Below are 24,593 nucleotides of genomic sequence, written 5' to 3' on the forward strand. Positions count from 1 at the left end.
TGGATTTTATCAAATGGAACAACAAAAACGGTGACATGTTAAATGTGACAGATGCTATACTCTTAGAATCCCTACTTCAAATCAGCACCACTGGAAACCTTTGCAGAGAAAGCACAGATCTTGACAGATACCCTCTTGCTGTACTCGTAGTACTTTATTTGTAATAGTCTATTTTCAAATTACTTAGGAAGATTCTCCTTTGGGGATATGGTCCGTCTACTCTCCTCAAAGTTAAGATGTACACAGATGAAGAAAGTAAAGATGTTGGAAGGAGTACGCAGAGGCGGACATCACATAGGAGTGAAGTGGGAGGAAACACTGACCATATTAGGCTTGGATGGGCAACAGCGCACAGGGAAGAAGCCCTCCCACAGCCACATTCGCAGCAGCTGAAAAGCAAACAAGAGAGCCTGAGGTAAAGAAACGATCCCACTCTCCGGGTGAAGCATAAAGACACTGTGGGTGTTACTCAGTCGTCTGCTTTACTTTTCAAAGGCATACATTCCTGCAAGCATACAATCAATTTTTTTTCTCATAGTTCCATTTAACTTAAGAAGTCTTTCAGATTAAGAAATACAAAATTGTGCTAAGTAGCTACGTTTTTATTTAGCATGATTATTCAGTAGGAAACATAATGAGCTAATGTATTTGAATTAATTGTATTCAATTAATATAGCATGCAAATAGAGATGCGTAAAATTAAATACTAGTTTTCTTATGAATTCTCTCAAAGTTATATTTTGAAGACAGAAGTAATTAATGACAGATTTTGCAGGTGGCCTCAAGTTTAGAATAAGAAAACAAAGTTTTACCCTTTGACCCACTGATACTTATGCCAGTGAAATTATTTATCACATACTATTGAGGATGTCATGCTTGGTGATTCTAAAGTAACCTTGGAAGACCATCAAAAAAGTTCCATTTTTGCATGTTGAAAATACACTCCCAACTGTATAATTTCAGATTATAGTTATACAAAAATAAGTTATATAAAATGCATGCAATTATGGGCATATTGCAAAACTCAAAATCATTTTTTAATTTCATAGATACAGAAAGAAAAAGTCTGAAAATACAAAGCAAATTATCTAATAAAATGTATTTATTGGTATAAACCAGGTAAACTGATGCAGTAAAGAAGTGACTTAGTGCTTTGATGCACCCACTTCCATTTATTCTTATGAACAGCATTTGCATTAATTTCTGGAAAACTGTAATGAGACTCAGTAATGATATAGCAGTAGGTCCAGGTTTATGACTGAAACTTTCTATTTTGAACCTTACTTGAAATGTGTTTACTGCATTGTATATGAAATTTTGAAAGGGAAAATGAAAACAATTTCCAATATATTTCCAAATGCCTATGAAGACAGATAAGCATTTCCTCAAATAATACCAATGGATTTTTTTACACAAAAATATGCAGGTTCATATATTTTATTTCTTCAATTCCTCTCCCTCTATTTCTTTCTTTCAAAATATTAAGATGCATTAACTCTAAGTTTTGATAAGTGAGTATTTGGTTATTGCTTGGTAAGAAAATTGGTATTTTAATATTTCTTTTAAATGTAAATATTTATTAATATATATTAAAAATAATATTTATTATTTAGTAAAATATTATCTATAAATTATATGTAATTTAGTAAAATATTATGTATTTTGTATTAACTAACATTATTTGTATTTCCATATATATAAAATATATACGGAAAATCTAATGTGCTCAATTTTTGGGCCGATTATAATGCGTTTGTATTCACAAGAATGTTCTGAGGTAGCCTCTTCCCATCTCTAACTAGGAAACCAGGACCCGGTAGTTCAGATCATGCCAGGAGATCCACCGTTCCTGTTCTTGGCTAGCACTTCACATAGTCTTCCAGAGATCCCAAAGAAAAACAAGAAACACATCATGTTCCTAACATTTGTGCAAATGTTTTATTCAGTACCCTTAGCTAAAAAACTATAGGTAGCGTGTCTCATGGATTAGAATGGATGCCTTCTCCCTCCCCCCCACCATGTAATTCACTGCAATAAAAATTAAAACCTAGAAATTGTATCCCTGAAAAATACTACTCTCTTGTGCTGTAATTACAGTTTTTCTTTATTTTTGATAAGTTTGCTAAAATAATGAAAAACACACAAACAGGCACAAACACAGATGTTTTTGGAACCATCCACCCCTTTGGATGCTACCCAGTCTGTCTGATGTGCTTTAAGATGGCTGAAGATATTAGTAGGTGGCTAAGTTAACCTCTTGTGTGGACTGAAACAGCCACATGAAACAGTGATAATCTGTCCTGTCTCACAGGACTTTTTGAAAATAAAGTGAAAGTGTATGTAAATATGACCTCGATCCAATGAGACTCCTTTTGATCTAAGTGTTTATAATTTTTTCTCAACAATATAATATCAAAATAAAAAGATAGACCCTTTTATCAAAGCACAACTGATTATATTCATGATTCATGTGCTATTGCTACGTTAAATAGTGCACATTATAATATAATATAATCAAATATTTAACTACATGCAGATGTAATTTTGGGGGCAGTGCAGCTTTCGTAAATTTCTACAAAATATATTTTCTAAAAAATTAGTGATGGAAGCCTTCTGGAATTCATATGCCATTAAAAAATCTAAGATTTTGATTGCATGCCTGTGTAAGGCAGAGAGTAACTAAAATAGTTCTACACACAAGTCTCAAAATAAATTCACAGTAATTTGCCACAGGGACACCATACCACCAGGTGATATACAAACGAATGTTTTCCTTAATCATTGAATGTTTCAGAAAAGGGAGGTTGAAAATACTTTCAGGCCTTGAAGATAATTTAGAAACTAAACATCTAAATGTGCTAGAAATAGCAGATGATAAAGTTTCTGGGAGCTGTGGTATAGCACAGGCACAGTGGCTTTCCTAGCAGTTCTTATCACCTGGAACTCTGTAAGTAATGACAGGAGCTACAAGGTAATTACTATCCAAGTCTAAAATCATTTCTCACTTTGAGACTCATTATTTAAAATATTTTTTAAATGAGATTTAAATTTGATAACAGAATTCTCTCTCTCTTTTCCTCTTTCTCTCTCTCTCTCTGTATCACACACACCTATGCCAGTGTGAGTAAGATAATCTCTCACTCTCTAAGAGGAAATGACACTAAACACTAAAGCACCTTTGTACAACGTAGCTGGAAGGGCAAAACAAACCTAATTTTGTCTTAAAGCTTTAAGTGAATATATTCTTGTTTGTTTCTGTTGCTGTGATAAAGCCTTGATCAGAAACCACTTAAAGAGAAAAGGCTTTACTTCAGATCCATAGTTTATAATCGATCATTAAGGGAGGTCATGGCAGGAAGTCAAGGCAGGAAAAATCTGGAGGTGGAAATGGAAGCAGAGATCACAGGGAACCTCTTCTTGATGGCTTACACCTCATGTCTTATTCTGTTTATTTTCTTCTCCACCCCAGGATCAACATTCTACAGCTGGCACCTTCTACAGGGGCTGGATCCTCCCACATCAAAAATCAGTCAATAAAATGCCCAATAGAAGCCCACATGCCAACCCGATAAAGACAATACCTAAATCCACATTTCCACTTCCCGGTTGTGTAAAGTTGACAGAAACAAGACAGCACAGAAGGATTTGTTAAAGCATGCCCAGCAATATAAGTTCCATTACATTATTCAGATGTGTGGATAATAGAGATTAAACCATGTAAACTGACATAAAATGAATTAATTGGGAAGCTGTAAATCTATCTTAAAGAAAAGTTTACTAATCAAAACAAAGTCACTTTAGAGAATAAAAATACTCAATTATTATCTGCATAACTACAGACCATAAATGGTAGAAATTATTTAAGTTAGCAAAACAAATGAAATTAAATAACAAAATTTATTGGCCAGGTTTATTTTACCACAATTAAATGAGGAATCTTGTTTGCGAGACTCAAATATCAGTATTATTTCTACAACAAAGGAGAACCTCTAAATGCTGCCAAGGTTAAGAAGGTTTTATACAAATTTAAGCAATAAATACTTTGTGTTGAATGACACATTTGTCTTATAACAGTCTTGGAAATTTAATTAATGAATAAAAGGGAAAGATGTATAATTAGCATATTAATTGTCTGCATGACAATAAAATCTTCTAAAGTTCCTGGAGGTGCTTAAGAACTATTTGCTTCCTTGTAGGTACTTCAAATAATCTGCTGCAATTTATTTACAATATTAATTTACATTGTTTAAATTAAGTGTGACAATGCCAAATAATTATTAATGTTATTGTATCTTTTAGCAATTCAAACAAGGTTTTCCCTAATATGTATTTATAGAAGTTTCAATTAATTATAAATTTAGTATTATCAAAGATTCGTTTGTGCTTCTCTATTTCAAAGCTAGTTCTCTGAATATTTTAGGTATGTATCTCACTAAATAACACACACACACATCTAGAATTGTATTAATCGTGTCTGTGTGCATCAGCGAGACAGAGAGATACATAGAGTGAGAAACAATGAATACGAGTAGAATCTTAGCATGAGTTTAGAAAAGAATAAAAGGGAAAAGGAGAAGGGAAAAGTTAGCAAATACGTTTTGCATTTTAATTTATACTGGCCCAAGAGAATTTCTTTGTTACTATTCTTTTCTTATTTGATATGACATTTGGAAATCTTAGGTTTGTGTTGACTAGTGCGATGCTAGGAAGATAAAGGTTCATGCTGGGTGAATGAACCTAGTGACCAGAGTTCAATCCCTGAAAGTCACTTAAATGTGTAAGGAAAAGCCAACTACACAATGCTGTCCACTGTTCTCCACCTGGATGCTATGGCATGAAACACACACACACACACACACACACACACACACACACACACAGACAAACTAATAAGAGCAAATAAAAGAAAATGCTTGAATACAGGGATTGTACCTTCTAGAATTAGTCTTTTTTTTTTTTTTTTTCCAGAAAGCGATGGGCTTCCCATTAAAACTCACTAACATAGAGCCATAAACTCTGTATCAGGTCTCTATATTTCAGAATCTTTCTCTATTCCAGGCTCAGAGATTAGTTGATGAAGGACTTTCAGAAGTCCAAAATTGGAAAATGCCTCAAAGTAGTCAACCTTATACTATGTGGCCTCTCATGCATTTCTCAAAGAAATCTCAATAAAGGCTCTGGCTGAGGAATTTCCACTCTTTTAATCTAATGCCCTGTGGGTACAATTCAATATTCTTTGTCATCCTGTAGGGATAGATGCATCCTCCCTTTCTAGTATATGTGAATATTGATTTATTTTGCTTTCTTAAGTATTATTTGTGTTTATTCATGCAATAATTAGCTATCTACACCCATAGAAGAGACACACAAAACAACAAACAACTCATACCAAAGACAGGTGAGTCCCAGCATTAAATCTTAATTAGCAACAAAAAAATAACAGGTTATTAACAAAATTGTGAACAGTAAAGGCCTCTAAATAATAGCTAATATGAACACACCATTTCCTTAATGATTGTGGCCACAAGAAAGAGATATATGTACAGAAATCAAAGTCCATGCATGCCAAAAATCAAATAGGCAGAAATCATTGTGAGATGAAAAAGAAAGAGAAGGAGGAAAGGGATTTTTTGTAAGTAAGAAAACTGGACTAAACTATAATTTACACAACATCTGTCAGAGCCATCAACTACATCAGAAATATTTTGACTTAATAAAGAACTCAGTTGTTTGAAACCGAGTTGCTATTCTACAAGAATCATTTTTTTGAATTTTGATTCATGCAATATCACACAGAGCACACACCTTAAACTATACAGCTTTTAGCCAATGTTCAAAATCACTTGAAACATTTTTCTCTGTTTCCTGGCAATTTTGTTGAAAATTAAGGATTGGTGATGGTGTTGTTGCTGTTGAACTTCTATCTTCCGGCCCAAGAAGGTGCTATTGATTTTCACCATGGAGCTTCATTTCAGGGTCCTGTGAAAGCTCATGCATTGTTACTTTCAAAAGATGTGATGAAATTCCCAAACCTAAAAGGATCTACTAGTCTACCTTCTTCTGGCTGCTAATTATCTGTTTCAAAGAAGAATGAATCACTCACAATCTTATAGAAATGGAGCATAAGCAATTAACATGCAAGATAAAATATGACTTTCTTCCTGTGGTTAGGTCTGGATTTGGCTTCTGCTTCGTAAGAGGTGAAATACAAACATCTCTAAATTCTCTCTAAAGACAGTTTGCACTGTTGCAAATCACAGTCATTGATTACTTGTCTCAGTACCACAGAGTTTTTCCTTTGAAATGTTTGATTCAATACAATGTCCTTCTCTATAACTGATGTTTACATATTTGATCTGTAAGACATTGCAGGTGGGATATTCAATGCTGCTGAGTAATTGACCCAATAACCTTGTTTTGGTCAGCTTTCTAGGATGATTAACTCCTGACAGTGGGCACTCAGGTGTTTGTTATAGTCCTAGTATTCTCTGCATCATTCTGTCCCCATCCCCATTTGTTGGTCATTAATAAATTAACACATGCTTTATAATTTTTTTTTTACTCAGAGCTTTTGAACAAAAATGAACCACACATAGTGATAAGAAGATAGATGGAATAACAACTTTCAGAAATTAAATCAATATGTGTTCTTGGGTTTCACGTCTATTTCTGATTCATAAATGACTGAGATTTACTATTAGTGAACTCTTTAAAAAATTACTGATGGGATAAGGGATTATAAATATTTGTTTATTTACCACCATTTAAAATTAGTGCTATAGTAAAACATTTTATATAATATTCTTCCTAGAATCTTATAAGCTTGAAGCTATAAAGTCACTCAGCTACTTTAGAGAGGACAGACAAATCAAAATATCTATCAGGCCCTAAAAGGAATAAAAAGAGAAGTACAAATAGTTTTATGGATATTATTATTTATAAAAGCCACTGATACTTGCAATAGCATAATACTGACATTAGAAAACTAGGTGTCAAATAAATGCCAAAATAAGCATTGGACTCTTAAGTAATACTTTTTATAATCACAATTTACTTTGTGATGTATTAAAATTTTCTTATTTACAAAGAAAACACCTTTATGGGTCAGAGATTATGTAAATCATACGTTGAAGTCATTAATATGACTTTGTTTTCCAAATTACCATCATTAATAATGGCCAAAACACTCCAAATGGTGATTGATGCACAGTTAATTTCTAACCCCATAGTTGATGAGCAACTCATTCAATTGGAGTAAGTGTGAAAGTCACAGAAGTCTCTCAGTACTTTGTTGTAGACAGAAGAGACAGCATATGGTTATGGTATAACCCTTATTTTATGGGAGAAATAACTGACACCTTGCTGTAATATTTCAGTGGAAGGGGAGAAGGCTTTAGCTAAAGAAGGGAGGAATCTGTGAAATGGAAAGACTGGATGATATGTGCCTTGGCATGTGGCCAGAATTTAAACAGTGAGAAGTGACTATAAACTTCTTCTAGGATAAGGAAGACGTCAGAGTGAGTGCAGAGTAAAACCCACTCTTCTAATTCTTGGTCCACATGATTTCCTTTGAGTCTCAGGCTCCAGCATGGTGACTGCTGTGCTGGACCATGTGTTAACCAAATGATGTCTCCATCCTCCTCTTAGTTAATGGACACTGGTATGTGGCTGGCTTATTCTTTGGAACCTGACAGAAACCTTTTGTTAAATTGTTATTATTTGCTTTGAAAATGAAGTGTAAGAGTTCTGAAATCAAAAAGGAGCTCAATAAAGTGACCATAACCCAAAGATGAATTGATCTCCTATATCTTTGCAGATTCTTATAACTTCTTACCTAGATATTACTCTCTGAGATTATCAAATCAAAATATTAGGTACAGCTGGTATGTATCAGTCAGGACGCAGAGGAGATAAAAGCTTTGAGTTCTTTGTGATCCTGCTCTACAGAGCTAGTCCCAAGTTAGCCATGTCTACACAGGAAAACTCTGTCTTAAAAAAACAAACAAACAAACAAATAAGCTAACTAACTAAGAAATTAAAATTCTAAATGATAGCTGAAAGTAATTCAGCATTTAGAGTGTTTTAAGGATATATAGAAGTGAAATTAATAAGCTTTAGTAAAATTAAAAATGATGATGTCATTGGTGACATCAGAAAGATTTGGAGATGAAGTATAATTTGCTAGATAAACTCAGTATCAAGTCTCAATGTACATTAATTTCTAAGATGTGTTATGTTAATTTTGCTAATTGTTCTGAGAAGTTTTTAAATATTAGTTCCTTATTTGAACAGAATAAGAATAAAAATCAGAATTTCTATAAACAATAGTTGACAAACTTCATGATGACAAGTGACGAGAAATTCCTATAGTGAAGGAAAATGGAACTTCAATCTTCTGAACTCACAGAAAGTTGGATGTGGGGACAAATATCTGTAAATAACACACAGCTATTACAACAAAGGGATTGCAGGCCAGATATCCTGGAGTGCCTACTCACTGTAGCAGCAAAAACAAATGGAGAGATCCTGACTCAAAACAAACAGGAGAGAGCCAGCCAACTGCTGTAATCATGTCTTCTGATTTCCACATGTGTATGTGGCACCTGGGCACCCACAGTATACCTGTTCCCCTCGACCCCCCACAGACAGCAGAAAACAAAAGAACAATAGAGCTTGATCTAAGCAACATGCCTTCATAAGCATTTACTTTCCCTACCATCTTGTACCATATATTGTTCTAAAGAAGAAAGAGCAAAAACCAGATGATGATAAACATCTGAGAAACCATCTGTAGTACGCAGAAGAGATAAACATGGATCGTCATTTTAGCTAGTGCCTGTGAAAGCATAATATGTTGTACAGGCATGAAAAGGAATAAGAAAATAGGCCATGTGGTTCTCTAGGCAATGGAGTATGAAGGCCAAGGAAAAGTTTTCAAGAACATTTTTAACAATGTTCAAGGAACAGTGAAATCATGTTGTCAGCAATTCATTAGACAGATTTAGTATCGAGACATGGTGTGATGAAACTTTATCTGAAGACCTGAGAATAGTACCCACTGATGGTTCATACATAATTGGTGTTAGACAATATTATAATTGTTTTTTACAAAATTATTGTCTTTTTATTTATATTAGACAAAAAATACTTCCTTAGAAGAAGGTTTTTAAAATTATATCCTTATGAAACACTCATATAAGGAATCAACATTCTTTATTCTTTTATTTATTTATTTTGATTTTATGTGTGTGAGAATTTTTGTCTGTACGGATATCATTTTGTGCATTTTGCATGCTTGATGGTTCATGCAGAGGTCAAAAGTAGGCACTGGATGTCCTAGAACTGGTGTTACAGATAGTTGTCAGCCACCATGTGAGTGCTGGGTCCTAATCCCTAGTCCTTTGAAAGAACTGCAAGAGCTCTTAACCACAGAGTCGTCTCTTTAGTTGAAGAAATCACAATTATCTGATGTCAGATAGAGTGAGAGTTCTGCTGCATGTCTAAACTTAACAATTAAAAACTCCTACATAATTAGTGGTCCCATATGAACACTGAAGAATTTTTTTTTTTTCTGAAACCATTGTGATTATAGAATCAGACTATTGTTTTGGTATGAATGAGAAAAAAATAAAGTATCATTTTTCAAGTAAACTAAGAAAAAGGTAAAGCAATGTTTTGTATAGAAGTACTTGTCTGTATTTCTGATGCTGCCCCAATGTCTTAATTCTTAGAGTTTAGTCTCCATACACAATGTGCACTCATTCCTTAAGAAACAAATTTACATCGGGGGCCAATAGGATATTTCAACAGGAGTGTCAATTTGTATTTTTTTACTTATATTTATTATTATTATATGTTTATTATTTAAAACAATTTTTAAAAATTAAACATATTTCTATCATATTCTTTATCTCCCTGGAAGTCCTTAATCATCAGAGAAATGCAAATGAAAACAATTCTGAAAGTCCATCTCACACACATCAGAATAGCTAAGATCAAAAACTCAACTGACAACACGTCCTGGAGAGGATGTGGAGAAAGGGGAACACTGTTCCATTGCTGGTGGGAATAAAAACGAGTAGAATCACTTTAGAAATCAAGTCTGGCACTTTATCAGAAAATTAGGAAATAGCGCTACCTCAAGATCCAGCTATACCACTCATGGGCATATATCTGAAAGATGCTCTACCATTCAAGAAGGACATTTGCTCAACGATGTTCATAGCAGCTTTATTCGTAATAACCAGAATCAGGAAACAACCTAGATGCCCCTCAGTAGAGGGGTACATTTTTTTTAAGTCTTCATTAAATCTTTATTTTATCAAAGCTATGACCCTATAGCTTAACATTAAACTTTATGTAATGTTTTATTCACTACAAAAGTAAATGATGTATTGATCTATTTTTTTTTTCAATGCAGTTTATTCAGAAACCTTGAACAATCCTCGGACCCCGGGGAAAGCCAGCCCACACCTTAAATAGCCTCTGGGTAGCCAACCCAGGTGTGCCACGTAGGCAATGCAGATAGGTCCACATACATGGAAGCAAGCCAGATCCTCAGCCTTAGCCAAATGTGGAATTGTTCGTGACAGAGAGCACTCACCATCGGGAAGGTGGAAGGCGGAAACCAGCTCCATCTTTAAGGCATAGCATTCTGCAGCTCTCTACAGTTCCTCCTTTTTGTTTTAGATGCATCAGGCAAGAGTAGAGTTCAGATCTCTGATATTAGAAATAAATTGGGACTTTGTACCGATGTTCGTTTGGGTGTCATCCACCCAAAGAGCATCAGACCTGTCCGATACCTTTTTCTCAGAGGGGTACATTTTACACAAAGGAATACTACTCAGCAATTAAAAACAAGGAGGTCGTGAAACTTGCTGGCAAGTAAATAGAAGTCTCAATTTTTTAATGAGAGAGGCAGTAGCATAGAGCAGTTAAGTCTATGTATAGATTTGTCACATACTGAGAACAAAAACTTTGGTCCAAAAAGATAACATTTTCTAGGCAGTAAACCAGTTTTCATACTGTAATTATCATTTTAGAAATATCTTAATAAGAAAATCACAAATGAATAGTCTTAAAAATCTCATCAAAGACCAAGCAGCAAAAACAATCCTTTCTTGAGGGTATTTTTCTTCCTTTTTATTTTTCAATTTCAAATTTGGCCAAAAGCTTCAGGCATTTGGGCTTTATGTGCAACAACATGTAAAAATATATATGAGTGAGCATCCATGTAATAATGCGGGCCTCTTATCTCCAGATGTACTCAGAGATTCAATTTGAAGTAAAAAGAAAATAGGAAATTTTCTCAAGATGGAAAAAATGAAAAATTTATATTTCAGAACTAAAGTACCACAAACCATTGTTTAAGTCTGTGAAATCTGAATTGAAAAGAGTCTCATAAAATAGTCACTCCTTTAGAGCCAGTTTTTCTTTGTTTTGTATGTACCTTTAAATTATAACTTGAGTTTTGTATTTGACTAAGAAATGTCTCAAGTCCATTTTCAGAATTTAGGCCTGTACGTCCTTAAGGGGAAATATAAGGGACAAAAGTCTTGCTTAAGGAAAGAAAAGAAACCAAAAACAACAGTGAGAGGTTCTGTCCCTGAAGACTAAATAACTGCATTAATGAAACATTAAATATAAGAGAAAAAAACCTAAATCATACTATAAAGAACTTATCGGTGTTCAAAGCTCATAGAGATGACAAAGAAAGACTAAAGAACAGTTTCTGTTTGCTTCTGTTTCAGAGAGCCTAAGCTGTAATCTACTTGTGATAATCAGTCATAGTTATCAGTTAGTGTGTCAATTCTTTTGTAAAGTCATGGGGACGTTTAAATAGTATAGGGAAATAATATGGTAAAAAGAAATGTTTACGCATTGAAGTAAAAGACCAATGGAAACATAAGCACCTTTAAGGAGGTGATTATGTTTTATTTCATAGAAAATAATATTTTTTTTCAAGATTAACACATCCTCATATAGTTAGAAAGAATCTAAAAGATTCACACATACCAGCCAACAGAATCCTAAAAGGATTATGAATCTCTGTTTGGTTTCTTTTTATCTTGCATGTATATAAAAAATAGGCTGGCATCTTATTGCAATAATTGAATTGTAAAACATTCAATGTGACATACTCTAAACGTGTATTTCTGTACCGTGCATATAAATATAAAATTTCATTGTTACAAGCGCATTTTCCTTTTGGTTCACATATTAATTTAAATTATTACCAATGTTTTCACATAAGTAATATTAATATTTGTGTGACATATTAAAATAATACTGAATCATTTATTTTTCACCATTTGGAAATCAAATTTTGTTTAATTAGCAGAAATATTGGCAAAGATGTACCGAGACACCTGCTTATGTTAAAAGGGTTCAAAGTGAGAAGGAAATCATGACAACCTTAAGCATGTACACATGCCTTTCAATTTCCTTCTCTGTTACAGACAGGAAATTTTTCTGGCTTCTTTTGTGTCAATTTGACATAGGCTGGAGTTAGCTAAAGAAAGGCAAACTCAATTGAAAAAAAAAAAATTCCTCCATACAATCACAGGGCACTGTCTCAGACCACTGAGAATTTTGCCAACATTTTGGCCTGATGATCCTCAGCTCTACCCAAAAGCGGAGTAAGCCATGGGGAGCAAGCAGTACCCTTCCATACCCTCTCCATCAGTTCCTACTTCCAGGCCCCTTCCCTGTTTGAGTTCTTGCTCTGACTTCCTTCAATGAAGCATTACAATGAGAAAGTGTAAGCCTTTCCTTCCCAACCTGCTTTCAGTCGTGGTATTTCATCCCAGGGATAGTAACCCAACTAGAACAGGAAGAATTATATGTAATTTAACATCTGTACAGAACATCCAGAATATTTTTCAATAATTTCCAGAACCCTAATATAATTTCCTAAATACATGCAAGGAGTTGGCTACATTTCTTCACTGAAGTTCAGTTTGTTTAATGGATCTATCTCATTTGAGTTTATTCAGGATAATTACAGGATGGCAATACGAAAGTCCAGAAAAACTGTGATGTTCCTTTAATGAGACATGAAAAGCCTATCGGAGGGCACAACACTTAGATCTGAGGTAGATAAGTAGATGTATTTAAGTACAAACTAATCTTTTATGCAGAATAAAATACAAAAGCTGAAGTCATTTTTTTCCAAAACAAAGAATAAAAACAAAATAAACAAACCCCAGAAGCCAACATACATTTAAAGAATGCAAACTTAAGAAAATGTAAAACTTCCATAAACAAAAAAAAAAAAAAATTAAAAAAATTCTCAGGAAATATTAAAGCCTCTAGTTACTTGGTGAATTTTTTTATTACATTGGGGGGGGGGCTCTAGAAGGGTTGAAATCAGCTTATCCTATGGAGAACAGGATTCTGGGCTCACACTGTCTCTCAGTTAAGTTCAGAGAGAAGGGAAATTTGAGGCTGGAGAAAGTTCATGCCCTAGATAGCTATAAATTTCAAAGATGAAGGAGTATTTTTCTAAAATCAATGCTGACTAATAGATTTCAGCATGTGCTTTTCAGAAAACTAAAGATACATTGATTTCTATGACTTTTATGAACCTGACATTAAATATTCTAATGTTGTCAAACTCAATTTCTTCCATGAAAAAGATGTTTGTCTACATTTCCATAATAATACCACATTACATTCCAAAAGAGGAAGCTCTTTAATTAATATTCCTTATGCTTGCTTCAATTAAAAATATGAAAATATATTTGCTATAGGAAAACAATGTATGATTTATTTATTCGCTTATATATAGTTTTAGGAAGGTTTATTAAAATCAGTTTATTGTCAAAACACATCTGGAAAAAAACTTCTGTAGCTCTGTCTCCCATTTTAAATCTCAAAAATGTAGGCATGGAATGCACAGAGTTATGTTGTCTGTCTACTTAGCATTCTGTAAAATTCATGTTCTGTAAGTATGCATGATAATTGTGTCTGTATTGAAATCACCCAGAATTTGAAGTAAAACAGGCATTGCAAAATTTGCTAATTTCCTGTATTTTTTTTTTTTTTTTTACTTCAGATATTTTCTTCAGAATATCTGCCAGATACAAAGAGTAGTCTCATCCTCAAATGACTAACAGGCAGCTACTTTGGGCTTCCTAAACACTAGCTAAACTGAATTAGTCAGTGATAAATTATTTTGAGAATGAAAATATGCAGAATTATAAATACACTGTATTAGAAAAAGTTGCATGGTTTCATTAATCACAGGGTAAGTGATATCACATTTTACTGTTCTTGTGGAGAGTATAAAGTATGTCTAAGAAGGAGAGAAAGTGTCTGATAACAATTGGCAGACATATGGACAAGATAAAACTTAAGAACCACAGCCCACATAGCTGTTTATCTACTAGCTTGCTGCTTCTTTGATTTGTTTTAGGTTGTGCCTAACAGCCTCATGGTTGGATCAAGGTGAGGAAGAGAGCAGCTGCAGAGGTCCAGAAACCCTTTCCTTCCTTACCTGCCGCTGAGGAGGAAGCCGATCATCACTGCCAGCAAGAGGACTCCCACTGTCACTGACACTGCGATGATGGGAATCTGGCTTTGATCACTGGATGCTGCTACTGCTGATAAAAGACAGAGAGAGGAGCTTGTCGTTAAAGGGGCCACACACATTCAAAAACGTGAGCTGCCTCGCCGTAGGTAATTGATTCATCTTTTAAACAATTCACCCACACCCAGCTAGCGTTCCCTTGTAATATCTGCTCTCAGAAGGAATTTGAAAAGAAGAAATATCTACTCACCAAACATTAATCAAAAGATTCACTAGAGTCACTGATTATTTTCTCTATATCATAAAAATACACTGCAGATTGTACATCACCAGGTTCCTACATCTTGCAAGGTAAAGGAGAATATTGTCTTTGACTTCAAACATACTCATGTGTATTAGAAAGTATTAAATATTCAAGATTTGACATTTTTAGAGTTTACAGGTATTGTTTTCTAGCAAAACTATATTAGCCCGGGAAATGTTTCCTGTAGACAGAATGTCTAAGATAATGGGGCTTTGATCTTGAACTAAAATACAATACCAATATTCTAAATAAAATTTAATAGTGTAACTTTCTATAGAATATAAAATGTCACTGTATTTTATAAATAGGATCACTGAAAAGCATCAAAGTGTAAATTTAAAGCTTTATGAACATGAGTAGAGAAATTTACAATGCTTGTTTTAATCCATATTTTTAAATGTATCGATTTAGAGCACTTTATAATTTCATCCATAAAATTGTTACACTATAAGTATAAAATGTTTAGATAGTTGTACCTAATTAGGTAGGATAATTTTTGTGCTGCTAACTATCATATCCATGAAACATATAGCAAGTTGAATTTTCTCAGGGTTTTTATATTCTATGAATGGCGTGCCTAATGTACATCTTGTTAATGACAGAATCGTTTTGATGCTTTAGAGAAACTTTCTTACAGCTTCACAGTATCAAAGCCATGGTCTTCAAAAGATAATAGCAGGTAGATTTTTCTCTCTGCTTTTATCCACTCCTTTGCCAGAACTTGGTGTATGTAACGTGTGATTTCACCTCTCTCAATATGTTTAAGTCTATAATACTTCATAAAATGAGGTGAGCTCATTTTATAACAAACTCCTTTTGTCTTGCCCAGTCAGAAAAATACTACAGACCTTAATATTTTCAATAGCTTACATGAGCAAAATATTATTTATAGGCTACAAATAATACAAGTAAATTTGTTTGTAGTATATGAGTCTATGTTATATTCTTCCCTTTTCCCCTGTAAAATACATTTGTTTGTTTGAGCTTATGTTTACCAGTGTTCTCCTTGCATGTATGTTAGAGTCCCACATATGAGTCTGGTACCCTCAGAGGTCAGAAGAGGCCATTGAATCCCTGGATTTAGAATTACAGATGGTTGAAAGCCAGCTTGTGGGTGCTGGGAATTGAACCAATGACCTCTAGAAGAGCAACCAGAGCTCTTAAATACTGAGCCAGCACTCCAGTTACTTTGACTTTCTTGGCTAATAATCACAATTCCCAAATCACATTTTATTTATTTTTTATTTTTTTTTTTTATAAAATGCTCAAGTGTTTCACATAGAGAAGCATTTCACTATCACCAGTATTTTGTTTTATGGATCTTTAAACATATATTTGTTTTCTCAATCCACCATTACATGTATCTAGTATCCCTGATCCCCTGACCCCCTCACCCCTTGAGCTCAGCAAATCAAACACATTCACCCTCAAAATCACTTCCACTGCTCAACGTTGACAAATCCCTGATTTCATATAAATGTGCAGGGGTGCATGTTGCTGGGGTTGTGTGCTCCCTGATACATTCAGCCTTCTGCCATAACCTACTGAGAGTCCTCATTTATGCCGCCTCCTCCACCCCTGCTGGGCTGCATCTCACCAGGCATGGGGTTTCACCTGCACCTCTGCCATGTTCAGCGTAGCGGCATGACCAAGAGTTATTAACACTTTGGTGTTGCCATGGGCTTTGGAAGGCCAGAGTTTCCACTGCCACCAGCAACCTCATTCTAAAGAAGCTAAATTGTGCCATTACATGGACAACCCCTTTCCCTCCCTGGCTTAGCCCATGGGCCTAGCCACAAACTGCTCTAGCTGCCCCTGAGAGAAATGGAACCCTCCTTCTCTATCTGGAAGCCAGTTCCAGGCCACCTGCCAAAATCCAGGACCCATTCAAATGAAAGTCAGAAAAATGTATTTTGTTCAGACACAGTGGTACATGCCAACAAATAAGCATAGCACTTAGAAGGAAAAAGAACAAGAGGGTATTTGTGGTAGATTGAATGAGAATTGCTCCTTTAGACCCATATATTTGAATGTTTGGTCACTAGTTGGTGCAACAGTTTGGGAAGGATTAGGACATGTGTTCTTGTTAGAAGTATGTCACAGGGTGGGCTTTGAGGTTTTAAAAGCCCACATCAATCCAAGTTAATGCATGTTCTCTCTCTCCCTCCTTCTCCTTCTCTCTCTTTCATCCTTGTGGGTCACAAAATAAACTTTCATCTACTGCTTCAAATGTTTTCATCTATTCTAGCCATGCTGAAATTTAGAGTATTGAAGAAGGTGTTGGGACTTTGAACTGGGAAACAAGGTGCACACTGTATAGGTGGGGAACTTCCTCTTTGCCTGAGGTCCTGGGGATAACAGATACAAGGTACCACAAATGCTTAGGTTCAAGCCTAGGTTTTCTTGCTTGTGCTACATGCACTTTATCAAAAGTTGCATATTTCTAAATTATATAAATATATATAGTGCATATTCTTTATTTTTTTCTTTACAAACCATGATTTAATTAATTATACAAAGGTTATGATTCTAAAGAATATTGGAAAAATCACAGAAATATGGCATTTTAACATAAACTCTCTCTCTATACACCTGACTAGCCTTAAAATCACAAGAACCTACTACCTCTGCCTCCTGAATGCTGAGACTAACGATATGCCACCATGCCTGGCCTAAATATTACTTTTCATTTGACATTACTTATGAAATGTCCTCATAAACTATATTAATCTTAAGAACTTAAAACATACCAGTAATTGTTTGGATGTATGAAATGTTGCCATATTTAAATTTATTGTTTCAGCACACTATTAAATAGGTTCTTGGTAATAATAAAAATGTATTCTACTCTATCAAGAGTGGCCTTACATTAAGTTAGAAAATGCAGGATGTCCCTTTCTGCTTCACCATCTTACACACTGTTATACCACTGTAATGCATCTGGTAATGTTTTATTAAAACATTGACTTAGTTACTCTACTGCTGCTGGGGTAAGCCACTGTGACTGAGGCAACTTACAGGAGGAAACATCTCCAGTGTCATATACTGAGGCCATGACTAAGCTGCAGGACACCTTATAGTCAGGCACGGTTTTGGAGCACTAGCTGAGAGCTTACATACTTCTAACATAGGCTAACACAGAAGATAAATTATGATCCTGAAAAGAAGAGACAGTTGCATATTTTTAAAAATTACATTTTTTGGAGATACCTCCTGAAGATCTTTTACTGTAGAGAATTGTTTTAGCGATTCTGGGTTTCTTGTTGTTCCATATGAAGGTGAGAATTTTCCTTTCCAGGTCTGTAAAGAATTGTGTTGGTAATTTGATGGGCATTGCATTGAATCTGTAGATTGCTTTTGGTAAGATGGCCATTTTTACTATGCTAATCCTGCCAAGCCATGAGCATGGGAGATCTTTCCATCTTCTCATATGTAATTCTTTCTTCAGAGCCTGGAAATTTTTTTTCATACAAGTCTTTGACTTGCTTGGTTAGGTTCACACCAAGGTACTTTATGTCCTTTGTGGCTATTAGGAAGGGTGTTGTTTCCCTAATTTATTTCTCAGCCCTTTTGTCTTTTGTACACAGGAGGGCTACTGATTTTTTTTGAGTTAATTTTGTATCCAGCCACTTTGCTGAAGGTTTTAATCAGCTGTAAGAGTTCCCTGGTAGAATTTTTGGGGTTACTCAGATATACTATCATATCATCTGCAAATAGTGATACTTCTTCCTTTCCAAATTGATCCCTTGATCTCATTCAATTGTCTTATTATTCTAGCAAGGATTTCAAGAACAATGTTGAAGAGATATGGAGAGAGTGGGCAGCCTTGACTTGTCCTTGATTTCAGTGGGATTGCTTTAAGTTTCTCTCCATCGAGTTTGATATTTGCTATAGGCTTGCTGTATATTGCCTTTACTATGTTCAGGTATGTGCCATGTATCCCTGATTTCTCCAAGACTTTAAACATGAATGGATGTTGGATTTTGTCAAATGCCTTTTCAGCATCCCTGATCTCAAGCTGTACTATAGAGCAACAATACTAAAAACTACATGGTACTGGCATAGAAACAGACTGGTGGATCAATGGAATTGAATAGAAGACCCTGACATAAATTCACACACCTATGGACACCTGATTTTTGACAAAGATGCCAAAATCATTCAATGGACAAAAAGACAGCACGTCAACAAATGGTGCTGGTCTAACTGGATGTCTACATGTAGAAAAATGCAAATAGATCCATGCTTATCACCCTGCACAAAACTAAAGTCCAAGTGGATCAAAGACCTCAACATAAAACCAGACACACTAAACCGCTTAGAAGAAAAAGTGGGAAATACCCTTGAACTCATTGGCACAGGAGACAACTTCCTGAACAGAACACCAACAGCACAGGCTCTAAGATCAACAATCAATAAATGGGACCTCATGAAACTGAAAAGCTTCTGTAAAGCAAAAGACACTGTAGTCAGAACAAAATGGCAGCCTACATACTGGGAAAGGATCTTCAGCAACCCTATATCTGACAGAGGGCTGATATCGAGCATATATAAAGAACTAAAGAAGTTAAAAAGCAATAAATCTAGTAATCCAATTAAAAAATGGAGTACAGTGCTAAACAGAGAATTCTCAATAGAGGAATAGCGAATGGCAGAGAAACACTTAAAGAAATGCTCAACGTCATTAGCCATCAGGGAAATGCAAATCAAAACAACCCTAATATTTCACCTTACACCCATCAGAATGGCTAAGATCAAAAACTCAAGAGACCATACATGCTGGAGAGGTTGTGGAGAAAGGGGAACCCTCCTCCAATGCTGGTGAGAATGTAAACTGTTCAACCACTCTGGAAAGCAATCTGGCGCTTTCTCAGACAACTAGGAATAGCGCTTCCTCAAGATCCAGCTATACCACTCCTAGGCATATATCCAAAAGAGGCCACAGAAGAAGACCCTGCAACCACTCCTGATGAGACATAATTGACTAGGATCAGAAGGAAGGAAAAGAAAACCTCCCCTATCAGTGGACTTGGGGAGGGGCATGCATGCAGAGGGTGTAGGAAGGGAGGGATTGGGATGGGAGGAGGAAGGAAACCACAGGGGGGATACAAAGTGAATAATGTGTAATTAATAAAGAATTTTAAAAAAATATATTTTATGTCATAATACTCTCTATATGGCTACTTGAACCTTTATTATTTTATCTGTATCTTCTAAGCCTTTTATTACTTTAGGTAAATATCAGAATTTTAATCCTAAAACAAATGATCAGTGCCAAATTATTTTGGCCTTGGACAACTTAGCTGACATTTTGAGGCTTTTTGTTACAGTAATGAACACCAACTAACTTTCTTAATAAAATAAATTGGAACTTAATCTTTGATTATTTTAGTATGTGAGGCTCACTGGGAGATTTTAAAAATGTTTGTTAAAATAACAATTGTTTTTTTAAAAAGGAGACCATGAATTACTATTAGGAAAATTCCAATTAAAAACACAAGAAAATATGATTATTCCCTACTCCAAATAACTACCATATAAACAAATAAGTAAATAAATGCAATGGAGACCTCAAATGACAATGACATTGCTGAGTAGCTCTCATTATAATAGGTTATGGCAATGTACAATGAAACAGAAACTTTGATTAAAAAATAAGATCACTGTCTTGTTACTTTTTTCTCCTATATCCAATGTCCATCCCATTTGTCTTTCTAAGTGAGGATTGGTCATCTTACCCCGGGTCTTATTTCTTGTTTATCTTCTTTAGGTGTATAGATTTCATTATGTTTATCATTTCTTATAAGTCTAAATAAACGAGTATATATCATGTGTGTCATTCTACTTCTGGGATACCTCACTCATAATGAGATCTTTTCTAGATACCACCATTTGCCTGACAATTTCATGATTTCCTTGTTTTTAATTGCTGAGTAATATTCCATTGTGTACCACAAGGGCCTATGAAAGACTCTACCTAGCAGTGTATCAAAGCAGATACTGAGATTCATAACCAAACCTTGGGTAGAGTGCAGGGAATCATATGAAAGAAGGGGGAGTTAATATGACATGGAGTGGATAGGAGCTCCACAAGTACCAGATATATCTGGGCACAGGGTTCTTATATAAGACTGTTTCTCCAACAAAGCACCATGTATGGATATAACCAGGAACTTCTGCTCAGATGTAGCCTGTGGTAGCTCAGTAACCAAGTGGGTTACCCTAGTAAGGGGAACAGGGACTATTTTTGACATGAACTCAATGGCAGGCTCTTTGAACTCCCCACCCCCCAAGAAAGGAATAGCCATGCTAGGCCACAGAGGAGAACTTTGCAGCAAGTCCTGAAGAAACCTGATAAAACAGGATCAGATGAAAGGAGAGGAGGTCTTCCACTATCAGTGGACTTTGAAAGGGGAAGGGAGGAGATGAGGGAGGTTGGAATTGGGAGGGAATGAGGGAGTGGGATACAGCTGGGATATAATATAATGTAACTAATAATAATAAAAATAAATTAAAAAAGAGATCACTGAACATTTCTTATAAAACTAAACAGTTACCATGTAAACTGGTGATTGGAATTTGGGACATTACTCAGCTAATGAAACACTGATAAAACAAAGCAAACAAAGTGTGTACCAAAGCATGGCCATTGTATCTTTACTCAGTAAAAACTGGATTGAGGCAGATAAAGCTTCAGTAGATAAATGGTTGAAAAAAAAATGGGGCACATGTTTCACTATGTAATAAAAATCAGCAAGTGTTTCTTTGTAGTGAAAAAACACTTGAATGAAGAAGAATGCAATGTAGCCAAGATATTAGGAGTAGGGTTGAAAGTTAAAACCTGTAGAACTTCCAATTTGTTATCTCAGTTTCATGCCAGAGCTTTGATGTGTTCTAAGCTCCCTTCTTCTACCACCGTCATGTAGCCACACATCCCTGTCATGACAGATTGTTATCTTTTGGAACTCTGAGCCCAAATAAACTGTTTCATCTATAAATTTCCTTGGTCATGGTATTTTATCACAGCAACAGAAAAGTAACTAACACAGAATAACAATGAATTGCAATTATCCCTAATGATTGATGAGTTGTTCCTGAAGTCTGTGGGAATAGACAGGAAGGGGAAAAATGGGATTTTCGTTATGGTTCATTATGAATCAGCATGGAAGTGTATGAGCCCAGAGAAGTAATCAAATTATAAATAAAAGTGCACAAACACACCTTTAAAAAATAAAGACATTAATATCTTTGGAATTTGTCATTGTTACTGGCTGTTACAATTTAGTTTTATAAAACGCTGTCCCCTAAAGAACTTAGGCACATTGCTTTCACATACATTCGGATGGAACTGTATCAAAACATGATTTTACATGAAGCTTAACAGATAATATGTCATAGACAATATGTATAAGTACTTGCAAATACATACACAGATTCAAATAAAATTATTTTTAATTATAGATAAAAAGAGGCAAGGAGTAGAGCTTAATAATAATCAAAGAAAAAGAGGCTATCAACTGGACAGTGTGGGAGGGACACATGAGAGGGGTTCCAGAGAAAGCAGTGAGAAAGCCTTAAGGGAAAACAAGGCTGGGATAAAGTAATGTAATTATATTTCAATTCTTATTAATAAAAATTTTAAATGTTTTTATTATTAATAGCATAAGCAAATTTTGTTTATGTAACAAAATAAAGTAACAAAAACATTGGAACCCTAAAACTATTTTTGCATTTTATATAGAAACTACATAAGGAAGTTTAAATAGTAAGTAGTGTTAGGTGAGGTACATGTCATAATTGTTAAATGGCCTTTATGTTAGTGCTCTTAGTACTCAGATTGATGACTCTGTAGTACCTAAAATCTACCATTTAATAAAAATGAAGAATGGTGTATTGAACTTCTAAAGAAAAACTAGTGGATGAATGTGTCACCACTATAATCATAATTTAGATTGTTAACCACTGTAGTTACACAACATTTAATCCTATTTTGATAATGTATGTATACTTCATATAGTTTTATGCTATTTGTAGCTTAATATATTATAAATGTATATATGGTTTTATGCACTTTGTTCCTAGAATTTTTAGTATACTGCAGTGTTCAAGACTAAAAGAATATACATACAACCAAAACTATTTGCAATAGGTAGGTTCCATAACATATGTTTTATAACAAATTCATTTTAAGATTAAAGTATTATTATTATTTTTTCATTTTCTATGTTTTTTTTCTACTTGTATAAACAGACACTGTTTTCTGTGAAAACTAAGCACTTAGAATACAATTTCTTTATTTTTAATTAAACTCAAACCATGCAATATTCTTTGTATAGGAAAGAAATAGGTACTTTTTACCAATGACATCTTCTTCTCTGGAATATTTAGTAGGGTAGCACCGGGGAACATACTCATCACTTCATAACAATTATTTATGTAAATCAACTATAGGGGACTTTGAGGAGAACCAATTTTCTTTCCTACAGAGTCATGTCATATGAGTTTTATAAAATTGTATTTTAATAAGTGTTCTCATAATTATAACATTAACCCAATAACTACACTCTCAAATTCTTTTTTTAACTGTGAGTTTTAGTTTTCATTGCAAACTGAGCGCTTTCTTTTTCATTGTGGAATTGGGTGACGCACACGTACACATCCAGGTGCATACGTGTGCACATACATACATCCAGGCAGACACACACACACACACACGACATTTAATAACCTTCATGTATGTTACTACCTAAACAGAAAACTAGTAGTTCCAACTCCTTTGTGTGTAAACAAAGCATATTTTTATTCTTTTACTTAGCTTCTACCTGTTTGCTTTGGGACAAGTGATCTAAAATCTCCTGTTGAAGCCTGAGGTTGTGTTTTATGAAATTAAACAAGAAGTGGGCACCAAAGAGCATTTCAGAACCATTTCCAGATTCCCTATGCCAAGATTCTGACACAGATTTAATTTTTACTTTAGGAAATCAGATTGGGTCCTGAAAGCACCATTTCCTTGTCAAATTCGATGCTAAAGAAAGCTCCCAGTAGAATTTTCCTAGAAAGACTAAAGTAGCATAGTTCAATAAAACAAGTAAAAAGTAAATGGCAATAATTCAATGAAGTGTGGCACCTGGGGGAACGAAGTCTTTAAAAGCACCGTTTAAGCATTTCTTAAGATGCTTGATGGAGCAGCTCCCGATGGACCAAAGCAAGGAGACGAGACACGCAGCATTAACCTGCAGACCTACCATTATAGCATGGCAGAGGCCTCCTACCTGAAGGGGTCAGGCCTGGAGAAAGAAAAGGGAGGAAAGCTGACAGAGCGCCCCGGGAGCCTATCGATCCACGGACTCTCTTCTGGTAACCATTACAGAGACAAGGGTTGACAGTAATTAAAATGACTTACACACTGGTGTGGTTTCAAACTCAAATCTTCGACTGAAGACACCGTAGCCTGCTGCTGTACGTGCTCGAATTTGGAAGACATACACAGACGCAGGTTTCAGGCCCTCTGCAGTGATAGCGGTCTCTTTAGACTTGATGATTGTGTAGCTGGATTCTTGGTCCTTGAATTGCACATGTAACACAGGGGGAAAAAATCAGTCCTTAACATATAAAACACCAAAAGCAAAAAGGAAACCTCATAAACTGGACTAGAAATCAATGACTTTCTACTATACAGACATTGAAAGCAAAACCAAAGACCTATCTGCTACCCCTGAAGCAGTTTTGTTGCTCTCAAATGTTTCCAGAACTTAAATC

At 35.0% G+C, this 24,593-nt stretch overlaps 1 protein-coding gene across 10 annotated transcripts in view; it reads right to left on the bottom strand.

Moving 5' to 3' along the window:
* Positions 1 to 24,593, bottom strand: part of Epha5 (EPH receptor A5) — a 339,138-nt gene that overhangs the window by 53,713 nt on the left and 260,832 nt on the right. For 3 of the 10 annotated variants that reach the window (XM_060380829.1, XM_060380836.1, XM_060380833.1), the window contains 3 exons: positions 24,238 to 24,397; positions 14,498 to 14,603; positions 324 to 389 (listed from right to left, as the gene is read on the bottom strand). In XM_060380829.1, coding sequence (XP_060236812.1) covers positions 324 to 389; positions 14,498 to 14,603; positions 24,238 to 24,397 — 332 coding nt within the window. The remainder of the gene's footprint in view (positions 1 to 323; positions 390 to 14,497; positions 14,604 to 24,237; positions 24,398 to 24,593) is intronic. The other 7 variants (XM_060380831.1, XM_060380837.1, XM_060380834.1 and 4 more) reach the window with 3 other exon arrangements.

The sequence above is a fragment of the Meriones unguiculatus genome, chromosome 3, assembly GCF_030254825.1.
Source record: "Meriones unguiculatus strain TT.TT164.6M chromosome 3, Bangor_MerUng_6.1, whole genome shotgun sequence".
NCBI lineage: Eukaryota > Metazoa > Chordata > Mammalia > Rodentia > Muridae > Meriones > Meriones unguiculatus.